The sequence below is a fragment of the Pinus tabuliformis genome, chromosome 1_2 (genome assembly GCF_031772625.1).
Source record: "Pinus tabuliformis cultivar Carrire ecotype Pingquan chromosome 1_2, CPIR1, whole genome shotgun sequence".
Taxonomy (NCBI): domain Eukaryota; kingdom Viridiplantae; phylum Streptophyta; class Pinopsida; order Pinales; family Pinaceae; genus Pinus; species Pinus tabuliformis.
The window spans coordinates 7,421,649-7,446,298 of NC_142298.1; the positions used below are offsets into that span (position 1 = coordinate 7,421,649).

General features: G+C 37.0%; 1 protein-coding gene across 1 annotated transcript; it reads right to left on the reverse strand.

The window, feature by feature from the left end:
* Nucleotides 1-22,893: 22,893 nt before the first annotated feature.
* Nucleotides 22,894-24,384, reverse strand: LOC149204041 (uncharacterized). Its single transcript, XM_089397016.1, has 2 exons — nucleotides 24,048-24,384; nucleotides 22,894-23,627 (listed from the first exon to the last, which is right to left on the reverse strand). The coding sequence occupies exons 1-2, from the start codon at nucleotides 24,382-24,384 to the stop codon at nucleotides 22,894-22,896; spliced, it is 1,071 nt and encodes a 356-aa protein (XP_089253142.1).
* Nucleotides 24,385-24,650: the final 266 nt, after the last annotated feature.

The following is a 24,650-nucleotide window of genomic DNA, read 5'->3' on the forward strand; positions in this document are numbered from 1 at the left end:
CTGCACGATAGTCCGCCGATCCACACTACCGATATGGGAGGCGACTGTCCGTGCACCCCTGCACGACAGTCCGCCGATCCTTATGTATTACACCCGAGACTTTGCCCGACCTACAATTCGCTGCGGTTCTCTCCCCGACTGTATTTTACCCGAACCGGGAAGGCGGTCACCCTGAACACGACCCGCCCTCGTTCCGACTTGCGAACCCACAGCGCGCAACCAGATTAAGTCGCGTCCACCGCCGGGCTGTCACCCGACCCATGAACAGCTCCTCCGCCTGCGCTGCCCGACTGTTACCTGTTTCAGATTACCCGACCTCCGCCCGCTTGACGGGCTCATCACCGTGTAGCTACGCCCTTAAGACAAGTGCGCACTATTTCAGAAGATATGAAGACCGAGATCGATGATCCCAAGTGAGCTTTGGCTTGGCATATTTATATGCTTTCTTAGAGCATCTCCACCGCCTCAAGCCGACGCCCCATGGTCCACTTACACGCCACCATTCGTTAATTTTATTGTCGGCCCGCCCTCCAATTAGTTTTACAATGGTCGGCTCATCATAAGGCTAACCGCCTTACAAAATGGGCGAGCTCACCGTTCGAGTTTATTTTCATTACTCGCCATGGTTCGCTCGCGCCCACTTGTTTCTTTACATGTTGAAGGAGTGCGCGCTCGGGTGAAGCTGCCGCTCGCCCCTTCGCGCGCCTGGGTAGGAGCGCAGGTCGTCACACAAGGTCTCTTGGACTCCTTTTGTCTATGTGTGTGTGTGTGTGTGTGTGTGTTTTGGCTCTCTTAAATTATTTTTATTTTTGGTGATATGAATAGGATTAATTGCTAATATTAATTTAATTTTACATTCATTAATGAGGTTATATAGGGTGTTATTTAATATAATATTATATTCATTAATGGGGTTATATAGGGAGTTAATCATTTTTTATATATTTAATTTTTTTCAACTTATTTAACCTCTTTCTTTATAGTAGTTTGTTCTCCTTAATTAGTTTCCCTTAAACTTTTGGTAAATGCCCTTTCTATTTTTTACCCTATTCAATATTATTATATTATATAATTTTATAATGTTGTTTTTTATTCCTTCTATTGTCTAATTTATGACTATCTAATATTATTCAATAATTATATGAATAAGATTAAAATATTAATAATTTTTAGAATATCATTTATTAATAGTATCTAATTTATGACTCTTAAAATTATTTAATGATTTATTAGAATATTATATTAATTAATTTAGTTATAAGGGGTTATTATTTTTTCTAAATTATAACTTTTTATATCATTATTTTATCCAATTATTTTGGAATTCTTTTCCCTTAGCCTTTTTGGTCATAATCTTTTCTAATTCCTACCCTCAGTCAAACTAGTTGTTATCCCTAACAGCTAGTTAGCAACTCTTTACATCTATTCATCCAAATGCCTGGATCTAATTCCTCATCTTGTACTGGAGATGAACCACACTGGCTGGTTCGAAACACATCAACGAGAATATCTACTATGTGAGTTTTTCTGAAAGATGTTATTATAATTATTATGGATCACATAAGTCTAAGTTCAAAAATAATAATTTCTACCGAAAGACTTTGCTTAATTCATTATGTATAAGAGAAGATTGAATATAGAAATTTATTATTCATTTTTAATAAAATGTAAATAAATAAATACTCATTTTATTAAAAAATAAATAATGATAATGATAATAATTAATAATATTTTTTTGTAATGCCCTATTTAAACTTATCCTACAAATTTCACCAAGTGTTTGAAATTCCTTAAAATATGGACTTATAATTATGAAGAAATATTGGTACCTCCCTATATTGGTGAAACTGTAAATTTAGTACTGATATAAATTTTGTTATTATGCCCAATTTACCTCCCTAAATTTTTAAATTTTGAGAAGACATAGCCCTCTCCAATTAATTACCAAATTATATATATATTCATACCTCATTCCCAAAATGCCCTCTCATATTTTCTTCGGAGAAGGCATAGTCCTCTCCAATTAATTACCAAATTATATATATTCATCTCTCATCCCCAAAATGTCCTCTCATATTTACTTGGGAGAAGACATGGTCCTCTCCAATTAATTACCAAATTATATATTCATCTCTCATCCCCAAAATGTCCTCTCACATTTACTTGGGAGAAGACATGGTCCTCTCCAATTAATTACCAATTTATATATTCATCTCTCATTCCCAAAATGTTCTCACATTTACTTGGGAGAAGACGTGGTCCTCTCTAATTAATTACCAATTTATATAGTCATCTCTCATCCCCAAAATATTTATTTGGGAGAAGATATGGTCCTCTCCAATTAATTAGCCAATTTTATATTCATATCACATTCCCAAATTTCCTCTCATGTTTACTTGGGAGAAGAGAAGTCAAATGTAAGGATGAGGGAGAAGTTATGACATTAATGAGAGGTGGTTGAGGTGGAGAAGAGGAGGGGGCATAAAAGGGGAAGGATGAGGGGAGGAAGGGGGATCCTTGGTCTTGCTTTGGTTTTGGGTGGGCTATGGTTTTGGAGGAATTGTTTGAGAGAGAGAAGTGGAGTATTGTTTTATCTTCGACACACTACATCTGGTTGGACTTGGGATCGGAGGGCTAGGGAACCTGTGGAGGTTTCCTTGGCTAGGAATTACTTTCTAGTTGGCTGGGAGGTAAATCCAATCAGTAGTCAAGAGGAGTGTTCCAGCAGGAGTAGCAGCTCAAGGGCATCTCCACCGAGCTATCGGTACAGGTATTCCTCTATGCATAGATTACTCATGTAAGTGATTGAAATGAAATGTTCATTTTTTAAATTGTAGGAATTAGATTCTAAATGGTAAATTATCATCGTTTAAACGTCTTGTCCGAAAATAAATTATTTCCCTTCTATTGCATTTAAAATTAGAGATTATAGATCTGGTAGAGGACCTTAGGAGGGGACTTTACACGTGGTATCAGAGCAGGTTCAAAATCTGACACAAGACCCGCTAGACATAAATCTCCGCTAATGTAGTAAGCTCATTGCATAGTTGTTTGAGGTTGGTCAGGTGCCCTACCATTGAACCTCCTTCCTACGACATTCATCCTTTCATTTTAATTTTCATACAAATTATATAGTTTCATCCATGCATCATCGATACATCTTCAATTCGATGAACCATCTCATCAACAACTAACATAAATATATTTTCACATTCATTTTTCAAACATATTCTAGCTACGCATATGTAATATTGTCGCCTCTTGGTGTCAGTCCATTCTTTTCATCATATTTATCTTGACCTACAACATCTGTATAATCCAACCTTGCCTTTTTGATGAATACCATCTCTCGTATTTCTTAATTTTAAACAGGGTCGTTACTCTAGATTTCCATGCAACATAATTTTTCCCATTTTCATTTATGCTTTTAGTCATTAATATGGTCTGTGAAGCCATCTTCTGGGCTTCAACTCTAATACCCCTCCACACAATTGGTCTGGTCAGGCCTATCTATATTACTTAACATATTGGCATTGGTTGAATATGTTAAATATATCTATATATATATATATATATATATATATATATATATATATACTATCTAGAATTGGCAAATCCATGATACTGTTCTATATCTTCCATGGACCGGATCACTGAGTGGAAAGCAAAACTTTGCTGCTATTAAGCATTTTCTGTGTTTGGATGGGAAAATCCCATAGTTCAAAGTTCCTAGCTGGGAATAAAATCCAGTGTCAAGCTTTCAAAGATTTCCATCTTAAATATCATTGCTTCCACGAGGGATTGGGATTAAAAATTGTAGCACATAGTATGTAGTTACTAGTTCAAGTCCAATATCAATGATCAAAGCACGTAGATATTTCCACAAGGTCATATGCCATCCAATAATAAAAAATGATGGAAGTGATCTCGTTGTGTACAACAATTTCTCCTCTGACAAGTTTAGAAATAAATTTTGTTTTCTGTAGCAGTTAAAACAATATGGGTTTGCATTCTTGTTGGTGTACTGATCCTAATGCATTAGCCATCTTTTGGTTATGCTAGAAGCTTTGTTCTTTTTTCTTTTTTTTCTTTAAGCTGGCAAAGCTCTGGGCTCACATATGTCCATATTTAAGCACAGCTCTCGCTTCAATCATAACTCCATGCTTGTTGGGCAACATCGTGATATATGTGCCCACTCTACCCATTACATTCCAAATCGTGGAGGGCAAGATTGGTGTTGTATGCACATCTGGCCTCTTTTATCTACTCATCCAACTATTGTAATATTGAATAGTTATCTTGTGTTTGAAGGCTCATTGCATCCCTAACTACAATCTCTCGCCCTAAAATTCTGGATATGAACTTGATAGCAGTATGGCAATCACCACACATGCGTAGATTTTGATAATCCGAAGGGGTGTCCCAAGAGGTGTATTGGTAACGCCAAAAACAATAGCTAGCTTCTCACCATGCTGGTAAAGAGATTTCTCTTTCTGCACCAGCTCCACATCTTGCAGAACAAAATTATTTCTGGCACATAGCCAGCCTTCTTCATCTACAAAATCAAGCCTTCCAATAGCTCTCTCCTCCCCGTCAATTAAGTTGGAAGCACAGTTTGTTGCAACCAATTCATTCTCCACCTTAGTCTGCTCATGTGTGTCTTCATTGAATGTTTCAAATATTTTTTTTTATATAAGGCATTAAAATTTAAAATTTCATCGATTAATCTCCTGTGACCTCTTCATTGCAAACCCGAAATATTATAGTTGGGCTAGATGCTTCAGCACTAATTGAGCATGATGATTATTGTATCCAATCATCTCTAGCAGTGTCATAGTCCATATCACGTTGTGCTCTTATATCATCAAATCCCCTTTTTTTCACATCAACAAGTGCTCCCAAGCCTCTACCTTGTTGGGAAAATCCATTATGTGTACCAATGCTCATAATATGTCATGTTGTCTCATTCACCAACTCAGAGGCACATCATCTACTTTCGTAAAGCCACCCAATGGATGGAGGAGTAAGATAGGATTCTTGTATCCCATTCCAAGAAGGTGTCTGCGAGTGTCTATAATTAGCAAGGCATGTCCATTGTGAATAGGATTTCTATGTTGGGAAGAAAACATTGCATCTGCTTTGCCCTTTTCAAATTCATCATGGAGTCCCCTAGGAGAAAGCCTATAGTGATCAAGGCCATCATTATAAGTGATCCACTCCAGAAACTCCAAATCACCACCAATAAGCCAATTGCCTGTATAAACAACTATCATATCTGCCTCATGCAAGAACTCCACTTGATGTGTCACTAGAACGACAGTTTTGTTCTTTGAAACACCTCTAATGCACTCTTTGAATAGATAACTTCTTGTGTGGGCATCTAAAACACTAAAAATATCATCAATAAGGTATATTTCTAAATTCTGATAATAAGCTCTAGCTAACTGGATACGTTGCCTTGTCCACCACTTAAATTGATACCTCTTTCTCCAATTTTTGTTTTATCACCGTATCTCATTTGAGATAGATCATTTTCCAGTGCACCTACTCTTAGAGTATTCTTATATCTAACATGGTCAATTTCTTTTCCAAATAAGATGTTATATTGAATGGTACCATTTTGTATCCAAGAAGATTGTGCCACATATGCTATGCTACCACCCACCATAAAGGTTCCTGTGACTTTTTCCATCTCTCCGAGTATGCATGATAGAAGTGCAGATTTTCCTGAGCCAATTGTCCCTACAATAGCTGTGAAAGATGAAGATTTCACACATAAACTTATATTATTAAGAATCAATTCTTCATCTTCAGGAGACCACTTGAATGACCCATCTATAATTAAAGCATATTCAGCTCCCTTAGAAATATTCTCAACAACCTCTGCATTCACCTCATCACTATGGATATATTTTTAACTCGATGGAGAGAAATGACAGTTTGTGCAACCAAATACAGTAAGTAATTAGTCAATGACTTGAAAAGCATAAAAATTTATTTATTCAACACAAGCTTCCAACATACTAATATAATCCATGACTAATAGGCCATCCGAAAATTGACCTGTAGCTCTTTTCAAAATATGTTTCTCCATAAGGTAGTCTACCAATGTTTCTAGCAGTGGTGCGATTCCAAGCTAACCAGATCCCCGTGTCTGCCAAGGAATCACCAAAACTATAAATAGTGTTGTGACAAACTGTTGATGCATAACTATGCCTCGATGAATGCAAGTAGGCTATCACAATAAATGCTATTGAGAGAAAGAAATTTGGTTTTATAAGCCTTCTTATGCTTGTGTTTTCAACAGAGTCAGAGTCCTTTTTGTATTTATTTGGCTCAAAAGCCCGATCTCCATGCTAAGCCAGTGCTCAATGTATCCAACAAGGCACTGTGGAATATCCAATTTGTATTAGAAAATCCTTATTATGAAGGATTACATATCTCTCTGTTGGCTATTCGTTGCTTAAAATTGGTGTTTATAATTAACGAAAGTTGTGCTAGAATCTTCCACTGACTTAAATCCAGGAATACACCTTCCATTCCCGTAAACCTGGAATACTTTCACGAAGAATGATGTTGACTCTTAAAATATACTTTAACAAGATTCAGTTTAGGTAGGAAAATCCTACAAGGCCTCAACTAGTGTTGAAACTTTAGGAGCTTTTGTGAAATTGTATTATATATTTAAAAGCTGAGTTTGGCTGGAATCCTTTGTCCAAGGTGTTCAGAGTTCATCAGCAGTGTTCTCCTTTCCAATAGAATTTTTGCTTTGAATAATGGAAAGGGTTTTTTTAATTTATTTATTCGAATTTGGTGTGATTTTCTCAAAGGTTTTGTTAAATTTATATAATACATTTAATAGGGTTCAACTGAGCTATGGGTACATTTTGTTAAGCAGCTAGGTTGACTTTTATAGAAAGTGAACATAAATAGCACTTTCCACAAACCAGCATTACATCAATCTACTTGATAATATAATATTGTATATAAATACATTAAAATTTGCTTCAAAATCATATATTATCCTCTTAGTTTATTTTATTAAAAAAAACAAAAAGAGGGTATATTATCCTCTTAGCTTAAGAATTTATCCTTTAAAAAAAAATATCGTATTTTGATGAGATTAATTAGAAGTTACAAAATTTTTAAGTAGCTAATTATATAGATATAAACAATTCACAGCAAGATATCAACAAGAGAATAAATCATAATATTTTGATAATGATGATCAACTAAGTGAAATTGTTTATAAGATGATAAGAGATTATTTTGAATTTATTAGTATTTTATTTCTATACTCAAAATATATATATATATATATATATATATATATATATATATAAATAAGTATTATATGAACCATATAATTTAAAATATTAAGATAATCATTCTATGACTAACATAATTTTGTTGACTTAAAAAGTGAGGAAAGTTGGTAGTGTGACGAAATCTTGAACTTCAAATTTAGTGTGAGTATTAGTTGAACAATCAAAGAGAAACTATTTTAATTTCCAGTCATGTATGACTGTTGCAAATCTTTTATCATCCCATGTTGTTTTGGGAATTTACCAACACCTAACTTCGCTAGAAACCTCATGAGAATTTATTCTTATTTTAGCAATATTTATCTTCTCCTTTACATTAATCAAGATAGAAAGATAATTTCAATTTTTAAGATTTAGGTTGATCAACCCCATCATTTTTTCCTTTTCCCCTCGGAAAATATATTTGGACAATTCAAATGGAGAGGGCGCAAAGAAACTGGGTTTGATGAATTTCTAGCCAATAAGTATGGCTGCTGATATTTAATACCTACTCTTTTATTCCCACATGTTGGTGCTACATGCATATTTTAGGAGTTATTCTTACATCACGGCGATATGACTTGGATCACTATATTGTTTTTCATCCATCTCAACATATTTGGAATGGAAAAAGTGGAGAAATGAGCTCATGGGACCATTTTTACCGGCGTGAACCATTTTGGCAGAAAGGGATTTGAAAACTTCAAGGAGAATTTTGAGGCATCAAATGAAGTTTTTTGGGGGTAAAACTTTACCATTTCAATGTAGCACCCTTACATGCTACTCTATACATAGATAAATTTAGAACAGTGGAAGAAGTGCATCAATCAAAGTCTGTATGCAAAATTTATGCCACTCAGAAGTTGACCTTCCTATTTTCACAGCTATAGTTCGAGAGGATGCCACGTCAGCCCCCATTATTCATGAAAAATGGGATAGCCATGTGATTATTATGTAAGATACTCTAGACGAGTCTATATTGTAACTCTAGTTAAGTGTTTGTGTAGTCAAAATTAACGACTAGTAGGCTAATAGGTTATGCTATCACCGGGCCACTAGGAGGAAGAGGCATTCCATTCTTTCGAGATAATTTTGTTCCATAGATGAAAAAAGATAGACAAGAGAGGTAGGAGGTAGATCACACAGAGATAATATGTGCACTGTAGCAGCCAATGGGAAATAGACATTACTTCTTTGTAATTGCAGCCATATTTCCAAACAGACAAAGAGAGCGAAGCGACCTCACCTTCTAGCTGGGTTTTCTCCCAAAAGGGTTTCACAGAGAGATAATATCTTTTCCCGTGTTTTTGTGTGTGTGTGTGTGCTTATTTTTCCGTTCTCTAATTTCTACATAATTTCCATTCTCATGCATCTACTAAATACAATTAAATCCACAGATCTTAAACTTTAATAAACTGTAATAGTGTATAATTTTTCATAGTTTTAATATATTATTATTAGATCCACTGTATTGAACTGTGCAGTGAAATATCCACCAGAGTTTACAGATCGTTTGGTATTAGAGTCAGGTTTCTTTGGGTATTTGTAGATATTTGTAAGGGGTCTAGGTCATCATGGTCAAAAATCATAAAACCATAATCATGGCTGACGAATTTGTAAATGAATGTTGTGATATTGCATAGGTGAGTTTTTTGTGGCTTGAATAACAAGTTTTGGGTATAAATCACAATTTAAACCTCCTCATGGTGGCACTAAGGAATAAACTAGGGATATTTGGAGAAGATGGCAGTTCAAATGCAGATGAAAAATCAAAATAAGGATCAAAAGATTAGGGAGAAATGGGAAACCAATCAAAGAAAGGAAATGAAAAAGATCAACCTAGTTTGAGTGTCATGAACCAATCACAATACATTTTTAAAACAGAAGTAAACTTCGATATAAATCCATACTGTGATGAGATCAACGCCCTGAAGTTGCAGCAACTGGAAGGTCATTTTAGCATCCATCAGATCAAGGAAGGGAAAACGATCTCATTCGCATGGCTAAATTTAGAGGGCCATACACTGACTGGTGGGAGAGCCACATGGAAACCGTAAGGTTGGAGGGATAACCTCTAGTGACTAAGTGGGAGGATTTCAAAACCGTAATTAAGTCATAGTTTTATCCCATTGGGTACGTGGAGGACCAATGGTCCTGGTGGCATTACTTCATGGAAAATCCAGGCCAAACCATTTTGGAGTAGACCAAAAAAATTAAGAAATATGGCTATAATGTTGGGTTCTCTCCAAAGAACGCAGAAGTACTGTTGAAGTATTTGAGGGGTCTACACCACCATCTCCTTCATAAAGTAATGTTGTTTAATCCTAAATCGGTAGACAAGGCTTGTGTCCAAGCACAGTACCTAGAGAAAATAGGTCCAAAGAGAGCATAATCAAGTGGATAAAAAAAAGGAGCAACAAGAAGATTCTATGGAGGGGAAGAAGAAGAAAAAAGGGGCAACATATAAAAGGACGACAACCAAAATGCACCAGTGCAAAGATCCTAGAAAACACTTCTTTGATGGCCATATAGAGGAGTAGTGTTGGAAATTGCATCAAGAGCTAAACTAAAAGAAAAAGAAGAAATATAATAAGAATAATCTCATGGCCAGAAATTCGAGCAACCAAGTTGAAAGAAGCTCACATGTCGATGGGAAGATCATTTGTATGTCAATACAGAAGGAGGCGAATCTCAGTTGCATTCAGCAACAGGAAGAGAAAGAAATGACCAAACTTTTCCATATAAAGATGCAAGTCAAGAAGACAAAGATTTATGCTCTATTTGATTCGGGATACAAGCGAATCTCATTGCAAGAGATTTCATCAAGATGTTGGGGCTGGAATTTCGTGATCATCCAAACCCATATCCATTGGGATGGTTAAATAGGGATACAAAGTTGAAGGTAATAAAACAATGCAAAATTAGGTTTGCTACCAATGCTGATTTTATTGATGAACTAGATCTAGATGTGGTTCATATTTATGTATGTGTAATCATGTTTGACAGTCCATATATGTACATGCATGATGTAATATTCATCAGGAGAGCTAACCAGTATAGGCTCATCAAGTATCGAAAAACATTCATCATCAACGTGCACAAAGGCAAATTGAAAATTTCACTCGTAAGTGCCACCCAAGCCAAGAAAATTGATTAGTTGTAGTAATAAGTATGTTTTATTATATTTAAGATAAATTTAGTTTGAAGAGGAGTCAATAAGAGGCAAGGCATCCCTAGAAGGGTATAATAAGAAACAAAAACATCAATTGGAGGAGTTGTTACAGACATACAAGTATGTGTTCTGAGAATCTAAAGGGTTACCACTTAAGAGAGAAGTGGAGCATGAGATCCAAGTATTTCTAGACTCCCCATTTCCAAATATTGGGTTATACAGGTAGCTTATTATAGAATCAAGTGAGGTGAAGAAACAGTTGCAGCATCTGCTGGAATAGGGTGTCATTTGACTGAGTACATCACCATGTGGGTCACCCATCATCATTGTGCAAAAGAAGGATGGGAATTGGTGTATGTGTATAAATTACAAGGCATTGAATGAAATCATTCTCAAGAAAAGATACCCTCTAGCCAGGATAGACAATCTACTAGATCAATTGCAGCAAGAAAATTACTTCACTAAAATAGACTTGAAATCTGGATATCACCAGGTCCGAGTAAAATAATAAGATACATTGAAGACCTCCTTTCAAACTAGGCAAGGTTTGTATGAGTGATTAGTTATGCCATTTTGCCTATGTAATGCACCAACTACATTTATGAGAATAATGAATGATATCTTGCTCCATTTTATAGATTCATTTGTTATTGTTTATCTAGATGATATACTAGTATATAGTGCTACCTGGGAGGAGCATATATCACATTTGATGTAGGTGTTGGAAACAGTAAAGAAGCACAAGCTGCTAGCAAAGTTGAAGAATTGTGAGTTTGCACAACAATCTTTGTTGTATCTGGGGTATGTGATCAATGGAGGAGAACTAAAGATAGATCCTTCTAAGATGGAGGCCATCATGAAATGGCAGGTGCCTACTAATGTTTCTGAGGTTAGGATTTTCATTGGGGCAAAACAGTACTTGAGGAAATTCATAGCCGCTTTTTCAGTGGTAGAAAAACCGATCCATGTAATAATAATAACTGGTAAGAGTTTCCAGAATGAAAAAGGTTAGCAGAAGCCTTTCAACGAGCTAAAGAATAAGATCAATCAAGCACGAGTTTGTGCATGACCAAACTTGCAATGGCCCTTTGAAGAGGAGATAGATGCAAGTGGGTACGTTATGGGAGTTGTCTTGATGCAAGAAGGAAGGCTCGTTTTCTACCATTTTGTAGTATTTCATGGGGTGGTTCTTAACTACCCTACCTATGATAAGGAGCTCTATTCCATGGTGCAAGATGTGAAGAAGTGGAAGCACTATCTTATGGGAAAGGAGATAGTAATCCACACAGATCACCAACCTTTATAGTATTTACAGGTCCAGTGTAAGCTACAATAGACCAGGCATTAGAAGTGGATGGGTTTCTTCCAGTAGTTTGACTTGGTGATCAAGTATGAGAAGGGTAGAACAAACAAATTGGCTGATATTATTTCAAGGCCACCCACATCAAATCTTACAACATTGGGGACCCTTCTGCACATGGAGCCATTCACCCATGATGTATACAAAGAGTCATATATATAAGATGAAAAATTCAAGGAGGTGTATCATTAGTTGGAGAGCTAGAGTCATGTGCATGGTGGTGACAACATCGTTGACAACCATCATCAAGATGGGTTACTCTACATGATGGATAAGATATGTGTTCCTAAAGGTGAGCATTTGTAGTTGATTAGAGAGGTTCACACTTACAAGGTTGCAGTGAAATTTGGTGTAGGGAATGTCGCAACTAACTTATAGAGATATGTGTATTGGCCCAAGATGCAAGAGCAAGTAGCTAGGTTCATAAGAAGATGCATGCTTTGTCTTAAGAGAAATCCTAGAAACATTAAAAATGGTCTATATCATCCATTACATGTACATAATTATCCTTCAGAAATAATTTCCATGGAAGTTATGGGAGGTCCTAATGAGTTGCTTTGTAACATTTATCTTAGGGTTTATCATAGTTTTTTCTCAATATGAAAATTAACCATGGTGAACTATGGTCAATCATTGTGAACATTTGGCAAACATGGTCAATCATGGTCGACCATGGTCATCCATGGTTAATCGTGGTCCAGAGTGGTCCAACATCACATTGTGACCAATATTATCTCAATACGAAAATCAACAATGGTCAACCATGGTCAACCATGGTCCAAGATCATATTGTCACAAAGATTGTCTCAATATGAAAATCGAACATGGTCAATAATCACAGTCATATTGTGACAAAGATTGTCTCTTGGTGGAATGTCCTATTGTGAAAACCATGGTCATACATGGTCAACCATGGTCAATAACCATGGTCACATTGTGAAAAATATTGTCTCAAGGTCTAATGTCACATTGTTACAACATGGTCAACCATGGTCCAATGTCACATTGTGACAATTATTATCTCAATATGAAAATTAGCCATGGTCAATCATTGTCAACCATGGTCCAATGTCTCATTGTGACAAAGATTGTCTTGATATAAAAATCAATCATGGCCAACCATGGTCCAATGTCACATTGGGGCAAAGATTGTCTCAATATGAAAATCAACCTTGGTAGGTCAACCATGTTAATTTTAGGTGTTATAATATATATTTTAGTGTTTAATACCTTGGTTTTATAATATTAATCCCTTGGGTTTAATATAATTTTATTGGGTTTACAATCCCTTGGCTTTTAGAACTTATCCCTTGGATTTATAGTTATTAGAAAAAATAAAATTATTTATCAATAAAACCAATAATATTAATTAATTGATTAACTATTAATAAAAATAGTTATTTTAAAATGATTATTTATCAAAAAATCATGAATTATTATAATTAATTATTCAACCTTTAGGGCTTTAAATAACATCCAAAACTCCCTTAGATCTACAAAAGACCCACCAGACCCCAAGAATATGAAGGGTGTTTACGTTATCCCATGCTCTTGTGGGACTCCCCACATTGGTGAGACTAGTTGCTCGATTAATCAAAGGATTTGTGAGCATTCCGCCGACATCAAGCATGCTCCTATGCTTTGGTAGAGCATGTAGATAAATCTAAGCATCACGTATGCATTGAGGAAACCCAAGTCATTGCTAGGGTTAGTCATTTCCATCATCGTAAATTGAGGGAAGCCCTAGAAATTGAAAAAATACCTAATAATTTGAATAGAGATTATGGTTGTAATGTTAGTAGAAGTTGGGTCCCTGTCCTACCCTCATAGTTTTTTAGGCTTCTTTTTGGGATTTATTTTGTTTGTTTTTCTATGTAGGTATTGAAGTCCTTTTTATAGTATTTTTTTTAATTTATTGTTAATTAGAGTTTTTGTGTATTTTATCATCCTATTCATTTTTAACTCCTTTTAGTATTTTTTGTATTTGTTTAATGAGCCTCAAAGTTTTATTTATTTTTCCATTAATTATTTTTAATTTACTCGATTTTATTTCTGTTAATTATTTTATTTATTAAATGATCTTGTCTCTATTAGGATCTTGACTCCTTTTAATAATTTTTGACTTCCCTCATTTAGGGTTTTACTTTTTTTTTCTAATAATAAATTAATTTAAATATTATTTTTCAAAAACTAGTTGTTTAATATAGTGGTTACTCATTAATATTTGTTTTTAATAAATTAATAAACTAATATCATAATTTAAATATTATTTTTGAAAACTAGTAATATTAGGTTTTAATAAATTAATTTAAATATTATTTTTCAAGAACTAGTAATATTTGTTAAACACACATGGCCAACAAAGGAATCTGAAGGATAAAACATGAGAATCAATTTTTATTAACAAGTGATATACATTTATAGTATATATTGTGACTATTGGGTTCCCCATCCCAAGGTCTCTTAGACTCCTTTTGTTTATTCGACTTCCACACTAACCCATTGAGGATTAGGTGTCCAACATTTCCCCCCCTTAATTCGAAGGGTTATGTATGAGTCCAGGAAGAGAGCTATAATAGAAAATGTGCAAAAATGAATGGCAGCACTAGGTTGAATGTGCTCTCTGAAATGTTGGTATAAAGGGTAGTGGTTTAAGGATGACCACCAACACTGGAATGCTTAGTGCAATTCCTAGAACTCTTCCAAAACTAGCAAGAAGCTGAAGTCTTCTGCTAGAGGAAGTGCTCCTATTGTTTTGAAGAGGGAAACCTTCAACCATGAAAGGGAGGTCTCACCCCACATAAGAGGGAGAACTTAAACTTGAAAAGGGAAGTATCAACTTAAGATGTTTTAAGGATGACCAACAACTCTAGAATGCTTAATGCAATTCCTGGAACTCTTTCAAAACTGGCAAGAAGATGAAGTCTTCTGCTAGAGGAAGTGTTCTCAATTTTGTTCCTGGAATTGTTCTAAAACTGGCAAGAAGCTGAAGTCTTATGCTAGTGGAAGTGTCCCAGATTACCAACTGAAGGCATGTTCAGGGGCATATTTGTTTCTCGCTACAACTCTGAAACTGATGTGGTAGGTTGTGGCTCAGACTCACTTGATGTGGCTTTGAAGCTTGTAGATGACCATGATTTCCCCCCCTGTCAGATACAATTTGAGATGATGGAGAAAACTCAACTGCAAGACTGTTCAATACTCTGGAACAAGTTCTGATGTGTGGCTGAAATATCTTCTTGCCTGTTGATGCCCATTGCCAAGAAGCGATCCATCCAAGATGAATCTTTGTTCTTGGAGGACATTTGTTTCTGAAGCATCTGTGTGAAGAATGGGTGGTTTTATGACAATGCTTACATCGATGAAGATCAAAATAGTGATCTTTTAGATGGCCAACTCGGTCACAGTGTTGGCATTTCACAATCTGTTGTTGTTGCTGTGGAAGAGGAGCAGAATTTGGAACAGCTAGATGTGAACTGTCATGAGGAGCAAGTGAACTGTCATGAATGAATCCAGCACTCTAAAACTGAATGGGCTTTGAGTAGTCTGGAATATGAAAGGAAAAGTCCTTGTCATATCCAAGACTAGTTCTATGCTTGTTGTGGACAAGTTGTTCCCAAGGTCTAAAGGTGGGCTTAGGAAGTACAGACTGAGTTTCTGCATCTGCATGTACAACTGTTGCTTTATTGGGTACTAAATCTGAACTAACTGTAACATTATTGACTTGCTTCTGATGGGTTGCAGTCTCAATGTTCTGAACAGACCTAAATGTTTGTGAGAGAAACTTTGTTGACTTTTAATGTATCATGACTAGTAGACAATATGAGAGTTTTGAGGAACTATAATACTTCATTGATTCTGGCCATTTTTTCTTCAATGTCAATAAGAGTTTACTCATGACTAGCATTATGTTCTGATAATACAACCGACAAAACTTTTCTCCATAAAAGATTACAATCAGCCCACCAAACTCCTTATGTAGTAGTCGAATCAAGGAATCAATGCACTATAATCTAGACAGAAACTATAATGAGTTTCAAATACAAGGCCACACTGGGGCAGCAGCAACTGCAAACTTGCTTGGATCCTTCAAATACTAGAAAGAGCTGTCACAATAGAAATACCAGCAGTAAATTTCTTTATTAGATCATCCTCTCTGAGATCAAGAACTTCAGGATCAAATTCTAATCCATTGTTGTATACAGACTGCATAATTCACTTGAAGTTCAAATATGAAGTTCAAATCAACTGTTTGACCCAAAATTATCAGCTCCAATAAATGCTACAATATCACTACTGACAGAGGGATAAAGAGACCATGCTGGTCTCAAATAATGTGTGTAACTCAGCCACTCCTTCCAGCTCAGGTACTCCCTTGATTTAGCCAAGAAAGAGTCCACACAGAGGTATATTTACTCCAACAAATCAACTGTAGTATGAGATTGTCACCCACGCGGTGAATAGAGGAGTATTGTGATGTCAATACAGATGGAACTCAGCTTTTTAATCTCCCACATTCCCACACACAGGCCGGGTGATTAATACGCAGCCCACGGAATGAACTCAATGCAACAGCGTGGAATGAGTACTTGTCCTTATAATAGTTTTACCCTAATCTACAAAGACAGGCAGCAACACACAATCAACCCAATTTTAAACCACAAGAAATCTTTGTAATCGACGTGGTTGATTCCACAACACTCGTTTCATCGAATTCGTCTACATTTTGATCTCTGCGGGAGTAACATTTTCGATCCACATCTTCTTCATTATACATCTCCTTCAAAATGAGAACTTATCATTTCTGCTATTTTGGGTTTCCGCTACTGCTCAAAAGTTGTTTTGTAGTGACGATCACAACATCCCTTCTGTCTCTGTTCTTTCTTTTCTGGTAATTTTTTTTTTTATTACATATGATCAGATATCTCATTAACTCACAAACAGAATTTACAATACAGATATAGAGGTACCTAGGATTATCTTCAGCAAGGAGGCTCTGATATATCATCCATACAAATAAGATATTCAAGCAAGGTACTTTTCAAAAGCATATGCTCCAAATTTTTGCGTACTCATCATCCTTTTTCCATAGTGAATGTACAATGTTTTCTTGACAAGTAGAGAATGGTATTTTACCACTGCCCAGCAAATAATGGCAATGATTTACACATTCACTGGTATGAGAAGCCAGAAATGAGAAAGCAGTGTAAGATGGGCCATATCACTGTTGTAGGTCCCTCCATGGATGTAGTTAGAGCACACATTAAATCAATAATTGATGGAAATAGTTGGGTTGGAATCTCTAGCAATACAAATACAAGGTATCCAGAATCATTAGAAAGTTCAAGAAGAGATTGGTCTATTGACTCTGGAAATGATAATTCAGATGACGCCATAAATCGGGGGGCACATTTGATTTTCCGTGTTAAAGTGACAACATTTTGAATGGTTGGAGCAAAGGAATGTGCTTTACCTATGTTTACAAATATAATAAAATATGTGACATTGAAGTTCTATATTTTATGGTATTTGAAGAGCAGAAACCTGCCTGAGTTTGGTAGAGAAGGCATTTCACATGTTGGAGGTAGGCTTTTTGAACTTCCTTCACTTAATAGAGAGTAAACATGAAATTAAGGTCAACAAAATCGAATGAGGAGATGTATGCCATAACGATATTTACATGCGTAGAACATTCTCTAAAAATGCGTACTTTATGGTCCACCTAGGATAGCATTTTCAAGATCTTCCCTGCTCAATGCATAGTTGAACTCTCTTTCAATATCTCTCTCAAGATTTCCATGTCCACTCTTTAAATACCTAATATAGAGGTCTGTAATGTCCAGAGAAAGCTGAGCATGGTTTCTAGATATGCCAAACTGCACGGTCTTCTCTGCTTGACGACAATTAGAAGAGAGTTCAACCTTGGAAAACTGACCGCTTCGGGTTTGGCTTCAATTCTATCTATCACCTTACCAGCATTCAATACCAGTGTTCAATATACCAGCGTTCAACATTTACTTAAAAATGCATATGTCAGAGGCCGCAGTCTAGATAGAAGGCATAGTCTTGACAGAAAAACGCATATATGACACTGCCACAGAAGGCGCAAACTTGACAGAGAAACAGTCAAAGGTAGTGGAAGCAAAATAAGTTATAGCAGATGTGCATGAATTTCGATTAGGCACAATAGACAGATAATCCAAGGAATCGACAGAGTAAAAGCATCAAATTTCTGACTGTCAGTGAATTAATGGAGTGTTATGGACAGTGAACATAAATGTCATAACTGATGTGCACATAGAGGCCACAAAACAAATGGCTCAAATTTGAGCAGGGGCAGGAGATTGCCTGCTTTGATACCATGTTAAACACACATGGGCAACAAAAGAATCTAAAGGATAAAACATGAGAATCAATTTTTATTAACAAGTGATATACATTTATAGTACATATTGTGGCTGTTGGGTTCCACATCCCAAGGTCTCTTGGACTCCTTTTGTCTATTTGGCTTCCACACTAACCCATTGAGGATTAGGTGTCCAACAATATTTGGTTAAAATAAATTAATTTAAATAATATTTTCAAAAACTAGTCGTTTTCAAGAACTAGCTTTATTATAGCCATTACTTATTAATATTTTTAATAAATCAATAGATTAATGTCATTATTTAAATATTATTTTTGTAAAACTAGTCGTTTAATATAGCCATTACTCAATAATATTTGTTTTTAATATATTAATATATTAATATCATAATTTCAATATTAGTGTTCAAATATAGCCGTTACTTGAAATTATGTCTGTACATTTATCTCTATTTAAGCCTTTGCCATGGTTTGCCTCTTTATGTAGTCCTGATGATGAACCACACTTGCTGGCTCGAAACGCATTGGACAAAAATTTCTCTTATGTGATTTCTACTGAAAGACTTTGCTTAATACATTTATTTTACTATTTTAATTAATTAATTATCTATATTAATTAATTAGTAAACTATATAAAAAATGACATTGATAACTGATAATTATTAATAATAAATATACATTTATTATTAATAATAATTAATATTGTTAGGTAATATTGATTTATTATTCATAATAAATTAATAATGATATTAGATCACACTATTATTAATATTATTTATAAATATTAGCATAAATATAAATATAAATATAAATATTAATTAATATTAGTATAAATATTAATATTAATATTAATTAATATTATTTATTATTTATTATTTAAAAAATAGTTAATTATAAGTAATTAATAATAATAATTAATTATTATTAATATATTATTTTTTAATTCATTTATTTATTATTATTATTAATTAATTCATTTAAGTATTGGGGGTTTCCACAGTGCATTATAATATATATCATTTCTTTTTTGGGATTCAACTGTGTTAATTAAGTCATTCATCTATGACCATTTCAATGAGAGGTAGTCGTAACTGACTAATTTCTCATGATTTTTGAATAGTCCACTTAGCACTCATTGCATCGGGTCGGGTGATGCTCACAGGGGTGAAGAAGTGGGATTGAAACTAGTGAAATAAATCACATAGCGTCAATCATCACTTCCGAGGCTTGGACAGGGTAAATAGGACTTCCCGGGAGGTCACCCATCCCAGATCACCTCTGGCTCAAGCACGCTTAACTGTGGAGTTTTCCCCACAATCAAACCCACTTAGCTTGCTACCTCTCATGGAAATGGTCATAGATGAATGACTTACTTAAAGCAGTTGAATCCCCAAAAAAATGATATATAAATCAATTCATTATTAATATGTCATATTAATTAGTTATTAATTATTATCAATATTTAATTTTTAAATAAATAAATTTATTAATTATTATGTTTTATTATTTCTAACTTTTAATTATTGTTTATAGTTAATTATTAATTAATTTCTATTAGTTAATATTAATATTAGTAATTAAAATTGATAGTAATTGTTAATTATGAGTAATTAATAGTGTTGATTAATATTAGTTGTTTATTATTATTTTATTTTATTTTTTTCTGAGTAAGACTAATTCTATTAACAAAGTAGAGAAATATTTACATAGAGACCGAAGTCAGTACACTGCTCTGATAAGAGGCAAAACTTTCAGGAGAAAATAGGTAAGAAAACATAATTCAAAACCCACGCAGGGGACCGGGATAATACTCTTCTGGTTCTTCATAGTAAACAAAACATCAAAAAACACAGGAAATCCACAACATAGTTTACATAGCAAACTTTCCCGGTGATAGCCATAGCATAACCAAAAAATCGACGCCAGGGAGAGCACGCTAGTCATCTTGTTGTTCTTCCACAATAAGGCACCATCCAAATTCTCGCGCATCCTTAGCTTGAGCAACGTTCCGTTCAGAGGGGCCGGGGTCAACCGGCATCATATCCGCATCCTGAGTGCTGCAACCTGGAGCATTTGGAGCCTGGCGAGGCACCATACCAATTCCCAGCTGGATAGAAGGAGAAGGACCAGAGACTGCCCCCGATCCTCCTGGATGACAATATGAGTCCTCCATTTGTGTAGTCTCATGGAAGACCACCGTAATGTGAGCCGTTATCCGAGGCCGATGCAGGGAACTATTAAAAGAGAAAATTGCAGAGTCGGACAAGGAGGGAGTCCCAGGGTGGTGTCTGGAGGCCCAAAGCCGCCCTCTCCCACTGCGCGTGCTGGGGTAGCGACCAGTAAACAATTCACTGGAGGGTGAAGGCGAATCTGAAGACGAGCTTGACGGCGCGCGCCGTGGTTGGCCTCTTCGGCACCCCATTTTTTGGCGAAGTCGAGGCATCTGTGAGGGTGTGGAAGTGAGATGGTGGACAGGCTGAGCAGCTATAAGGCTAGCAGAGCAACAAAGACTCTGAGACCAGGAGGGGAGCCTACGGATGCCCTTCACCGGCAAAAACAAATTGAACACAGAGTGATTCTCTCCAGAGAAAATTTGAGCAACCTTTGGATTGATAGGGCCAATCTCCTACCACCCTGTATTGAAGATGAGGCCTGAGACCAAAGTATTGATCGATAGGATAGAGGCTATGAAAACACCACTCAAAACCCACCACCCAAAGCCAGAAGCAAGACCTATGACGAGTGAATGAAAAGTCGAGACTAAGACCACCAGACAATAGCTCAATACCCATCGGAGGAAAGAGGAGAGCAGCAGGAGCTGCCCCGGGAGGACTAAGCTAAGCTTCAGAGAGGCTTTCCCTGGCAAGTGCTAAGAGACTTCAGAGAAAACTGAAATGGGACTAGAGGCGAGGGGATGAGCCGAATGAAACAACCCAAAAGGTTTCAATGCAAACCTAGAACAGAGCCTAGCCTTAACCTTTCCTGGTCTGTCTCTAGAAACCCCTTCCATTACTGCTGCATTAAAGATCGCTGTCATCTCTTGCAGGTTAGAGTGTGCGGAGGGAAGAACCATCACAATAGACAAGAGGTATGAACCATAGCCACTGGAATGTGAGCTGTTAAAAATTACCTTGCGCGCATGCCAAGTGATCTCTAGCTTACATGTATTTAACTCTGTGTACTGGGTGGGAAGGTGTCGAACTGCCTCACCCCACCACAGTCTTTTCACTGTAAATGCCGCTTCAATCACCCGCATCCGGGGGAGCTGCATCCTTTTGGACCAAAATTGTGCATTCCTGGGCTTGATCATGATTTTGTATGATGTCTATAGTCCTTGTGAGTATAGTATGCTCTGAATCCACTCCCAAATTGGTAAGAAGATCAGCAACCTTGTTGCCTTCCCTCTTGACATGATTGAAGATAATGGCTAGATTGTTGTGGAGCAATTGTTCTATGGCATCCAGTCTGGCTTCGAGTTTCCAACTATTGGCGATTTTCCCCAAATGAGTCCCATTTTGAAGCTGTTTAGCCATGTTGATGAGAATTTGGGAATCGCCTTCGATTTCCAGGGGATGGAAATTGTGTTTCTTGGAAAGGAGAAGCCCTTGCTAGAGACCCTCCAATTCTGCCGAGTTGTTAGTATCCCAGCCTATATTCCCAAAGTAAATAAGGAGAGGCGAGCCTTCATGGTTTCTGAATATGCCACCAAATCCTACGTTTCTCGGGTTACCCTTAGAAGCGCCATCAAAGTTGAGCTTGAATGTGTTCTTTGGGGGAGGAGTCCATGAGTCCTTTTTAATGTTGTTGCGCTCAGACGGGACTCGAATTTGAGTTCCCTGCGGGAGTTGCAAGTTCCAGTTTGCCCAGATGGCCTTCTCATTTGCAATAGAGGGAAAGTCGTCCTGAGCACAGTTGCGAAGTGTCAAGGTCTCTTTGATATTGTGGCAGAAGTTGCCCCAAATGATCTCTAGCAGAGTACTTTGATCTTTAAATATGCGCTTATTCCTCTCTTTCCAAATAGTCCAGAGGAGGAGACCAGGAATCATTCTCCATAAATGGTTTAGAATTTCACTTTTGTAATGGTTTTGTTGCCACTGGCGTATGGAGTTGGAGATGTCTTCAGACACTCTACATCTTATTTGACATCGAAAGCTCGCCTTCTTCCACAATTGATTGGCAAGGGAACATGAGTCTAGGAGGTGCTGGATCATTTCCTCCTGGGATTTACAGTTGACACACATAGAGGGTCCATGAAAGTTCCTACATCTAAGATTGTCCCAAGTGAGGATTTTCCGGTGCCCAACTAACCAGAGGAAAAGGGAGACTTTGGGCCAAATTCTTGAAGACCAAATTCTACTCCAGATGGGATCCAGGGGCTCTGGATCTGTGTAGATGATTTTATAGGCCTCTTTGGTGGTGAAGGTTCCTTTGGGCGAGTAACACCAATGAAGAATGTCCCTATCCTCCGAGTATCTCATTCTTCGATTTTGGAGCTCCCTCTCCAGATTCTGCTGAGTTTGGTGACCCATGTTCTCAATTATTCTATCACTGTGCTTCCATTGTCTATACCCCTGTTCTATCTCCTGAATCCAATGTTGTCAGACCTCTTCCTGTAGCTGCCCCTCCCTGTAGTGGTCTGGAGGTTGTCCTAGTATGCTGTTGAGCTTCGGTAGCTGATTCCATGCGTCCATCTAGAACCACACTGATCGACCATTTCTTACTTCCCAGAAACTGTGTTGCTGGATCATTAAGTAGTGTTGTTTAGCGGCGTTCCATATAAGTGATCCTTTTTCAGTGGGAGTGTATCTGATGAGCTCTTCCTGTGGTCTATGATTGGCGTATTTGGTGGTCCAAATGGTTGCCCATGGCTTGTTGGGAGCAGATAGCCATTGCCACCAAATTTTCGTGCACATGATAGTATTGCTGTGACTGGGATCCCTCAAACCGATACCCCCTTTTTCTTTAGGCTTACAAGCTGTCGTCCATTTTACCAAGGCCCATTTGTGATTTGTACCTGTTGCACCCCAAAGGAAGTTGCGCTGAAGGGCCTTTATTTTTTTGATAACCCATTTGGGCGCAGCCAAGATTGAGAATAGGTAGAGTGGCATTACCTGTAGGATAGCTTTGATTAGCACCAAACGACTAGCTATATTCAGAGTTCTATGAGTCCAAAGATTGAGGCGAGATTCAAGTTTCTCAAGGAGCATATGCAAGGAAGTATGCTTAAGGGCAGAATCAATGAGGGGGGCTCCAAGGTATTTAGAAGGAAGAGAGTCTATGGAGAAGCCCAGGATTCGAGCAATGGCATGTTGGGTAACAGGGGGAGTGTGAAAGAAGAAGATCTGCGATTTAGCCTTATTGATACTAGTGCCTGAAGCCTCAGAGAAGTCATTCAGCAGGGATTTGAATAGAGACGCTTCCTGGACTGAAGGGTATCCAAAGAGCATATTGTCATCCACGAATTGTTGATGAGTGATAGCAGGCAAGTTGTGAATGGATAAACCTTTGAGCTACTGGGAAAGGAGGGCCTACCTGATGTGGCGACCGAGGCCTTCTGCCATTAGCACGAAAAGGAAAGGGGAGAGAGGATCTCCTTGCCTAATTCCTCTGGATGGACTGAAAGGACGGGAAGGGATGCCATTTATGAGGATGGAGAAGAAAGTTGAAGAGATTAGGCTCATAACCCATCACACCCACATAGGAGAGAAACCAAAAGCAGTTAACATTTTTTGTATGTATGTCCAATTGAGCTTATCAAAAGCTTTTGAGAGGTCAAGCTTGAGAATCATACCTGCTTGTTTGGAATGCTTGAGGGAGTGTATGATTTCATGTGTGAGGATAATGCCGTCCAGAATCTGTCGTCCTTCCACGTAGCCCGATTGTTCAGGCGAGATGAGCATGGGCAGTAGCGGCTTTAACCTATTGGCGATGACCTTGGATATCACTTTGTAGATTACATTGCAAAGAGTGATCGGACGAAATTTGTTCAGAGTACTATTGTTTTCTTCTTTTGGGACGAGTGCAATGAAGGTTGAATTGAGTGAGGGCAAAAGCCAATGAAGAGTGCACGATTCCTCCACCACAAGCCAAACTTCTTCTTTTATCATCTCCCAGAAAGTGTGGAAGAACGTAGTGGTAAAGCCATCCGAGCCAAGGGCTTTCCCTTCCTTGAGCTGGTTCATAGCTACATCCACCTCCTGTTACGTAATTGGGCACAGAAGGAGTTCGTTGTGTTCTTCTGTGACGATTTTAGGCACATTTTGAATGATATTTTCTATAGCAGGCCGCTTATCTGTTTGGGGCTCTTGATGAACCTGCTAGAAGTGTCTTAGGAACTCCTGCTAAATCTCTACATGATTTTCCACTCTTTCCCCTTCTGGATTCTAAATGAAAGAAATGGTATTGTGCATTCTTCGTTGGATTGTGGTACGGTGGAAGAATTTGGTGT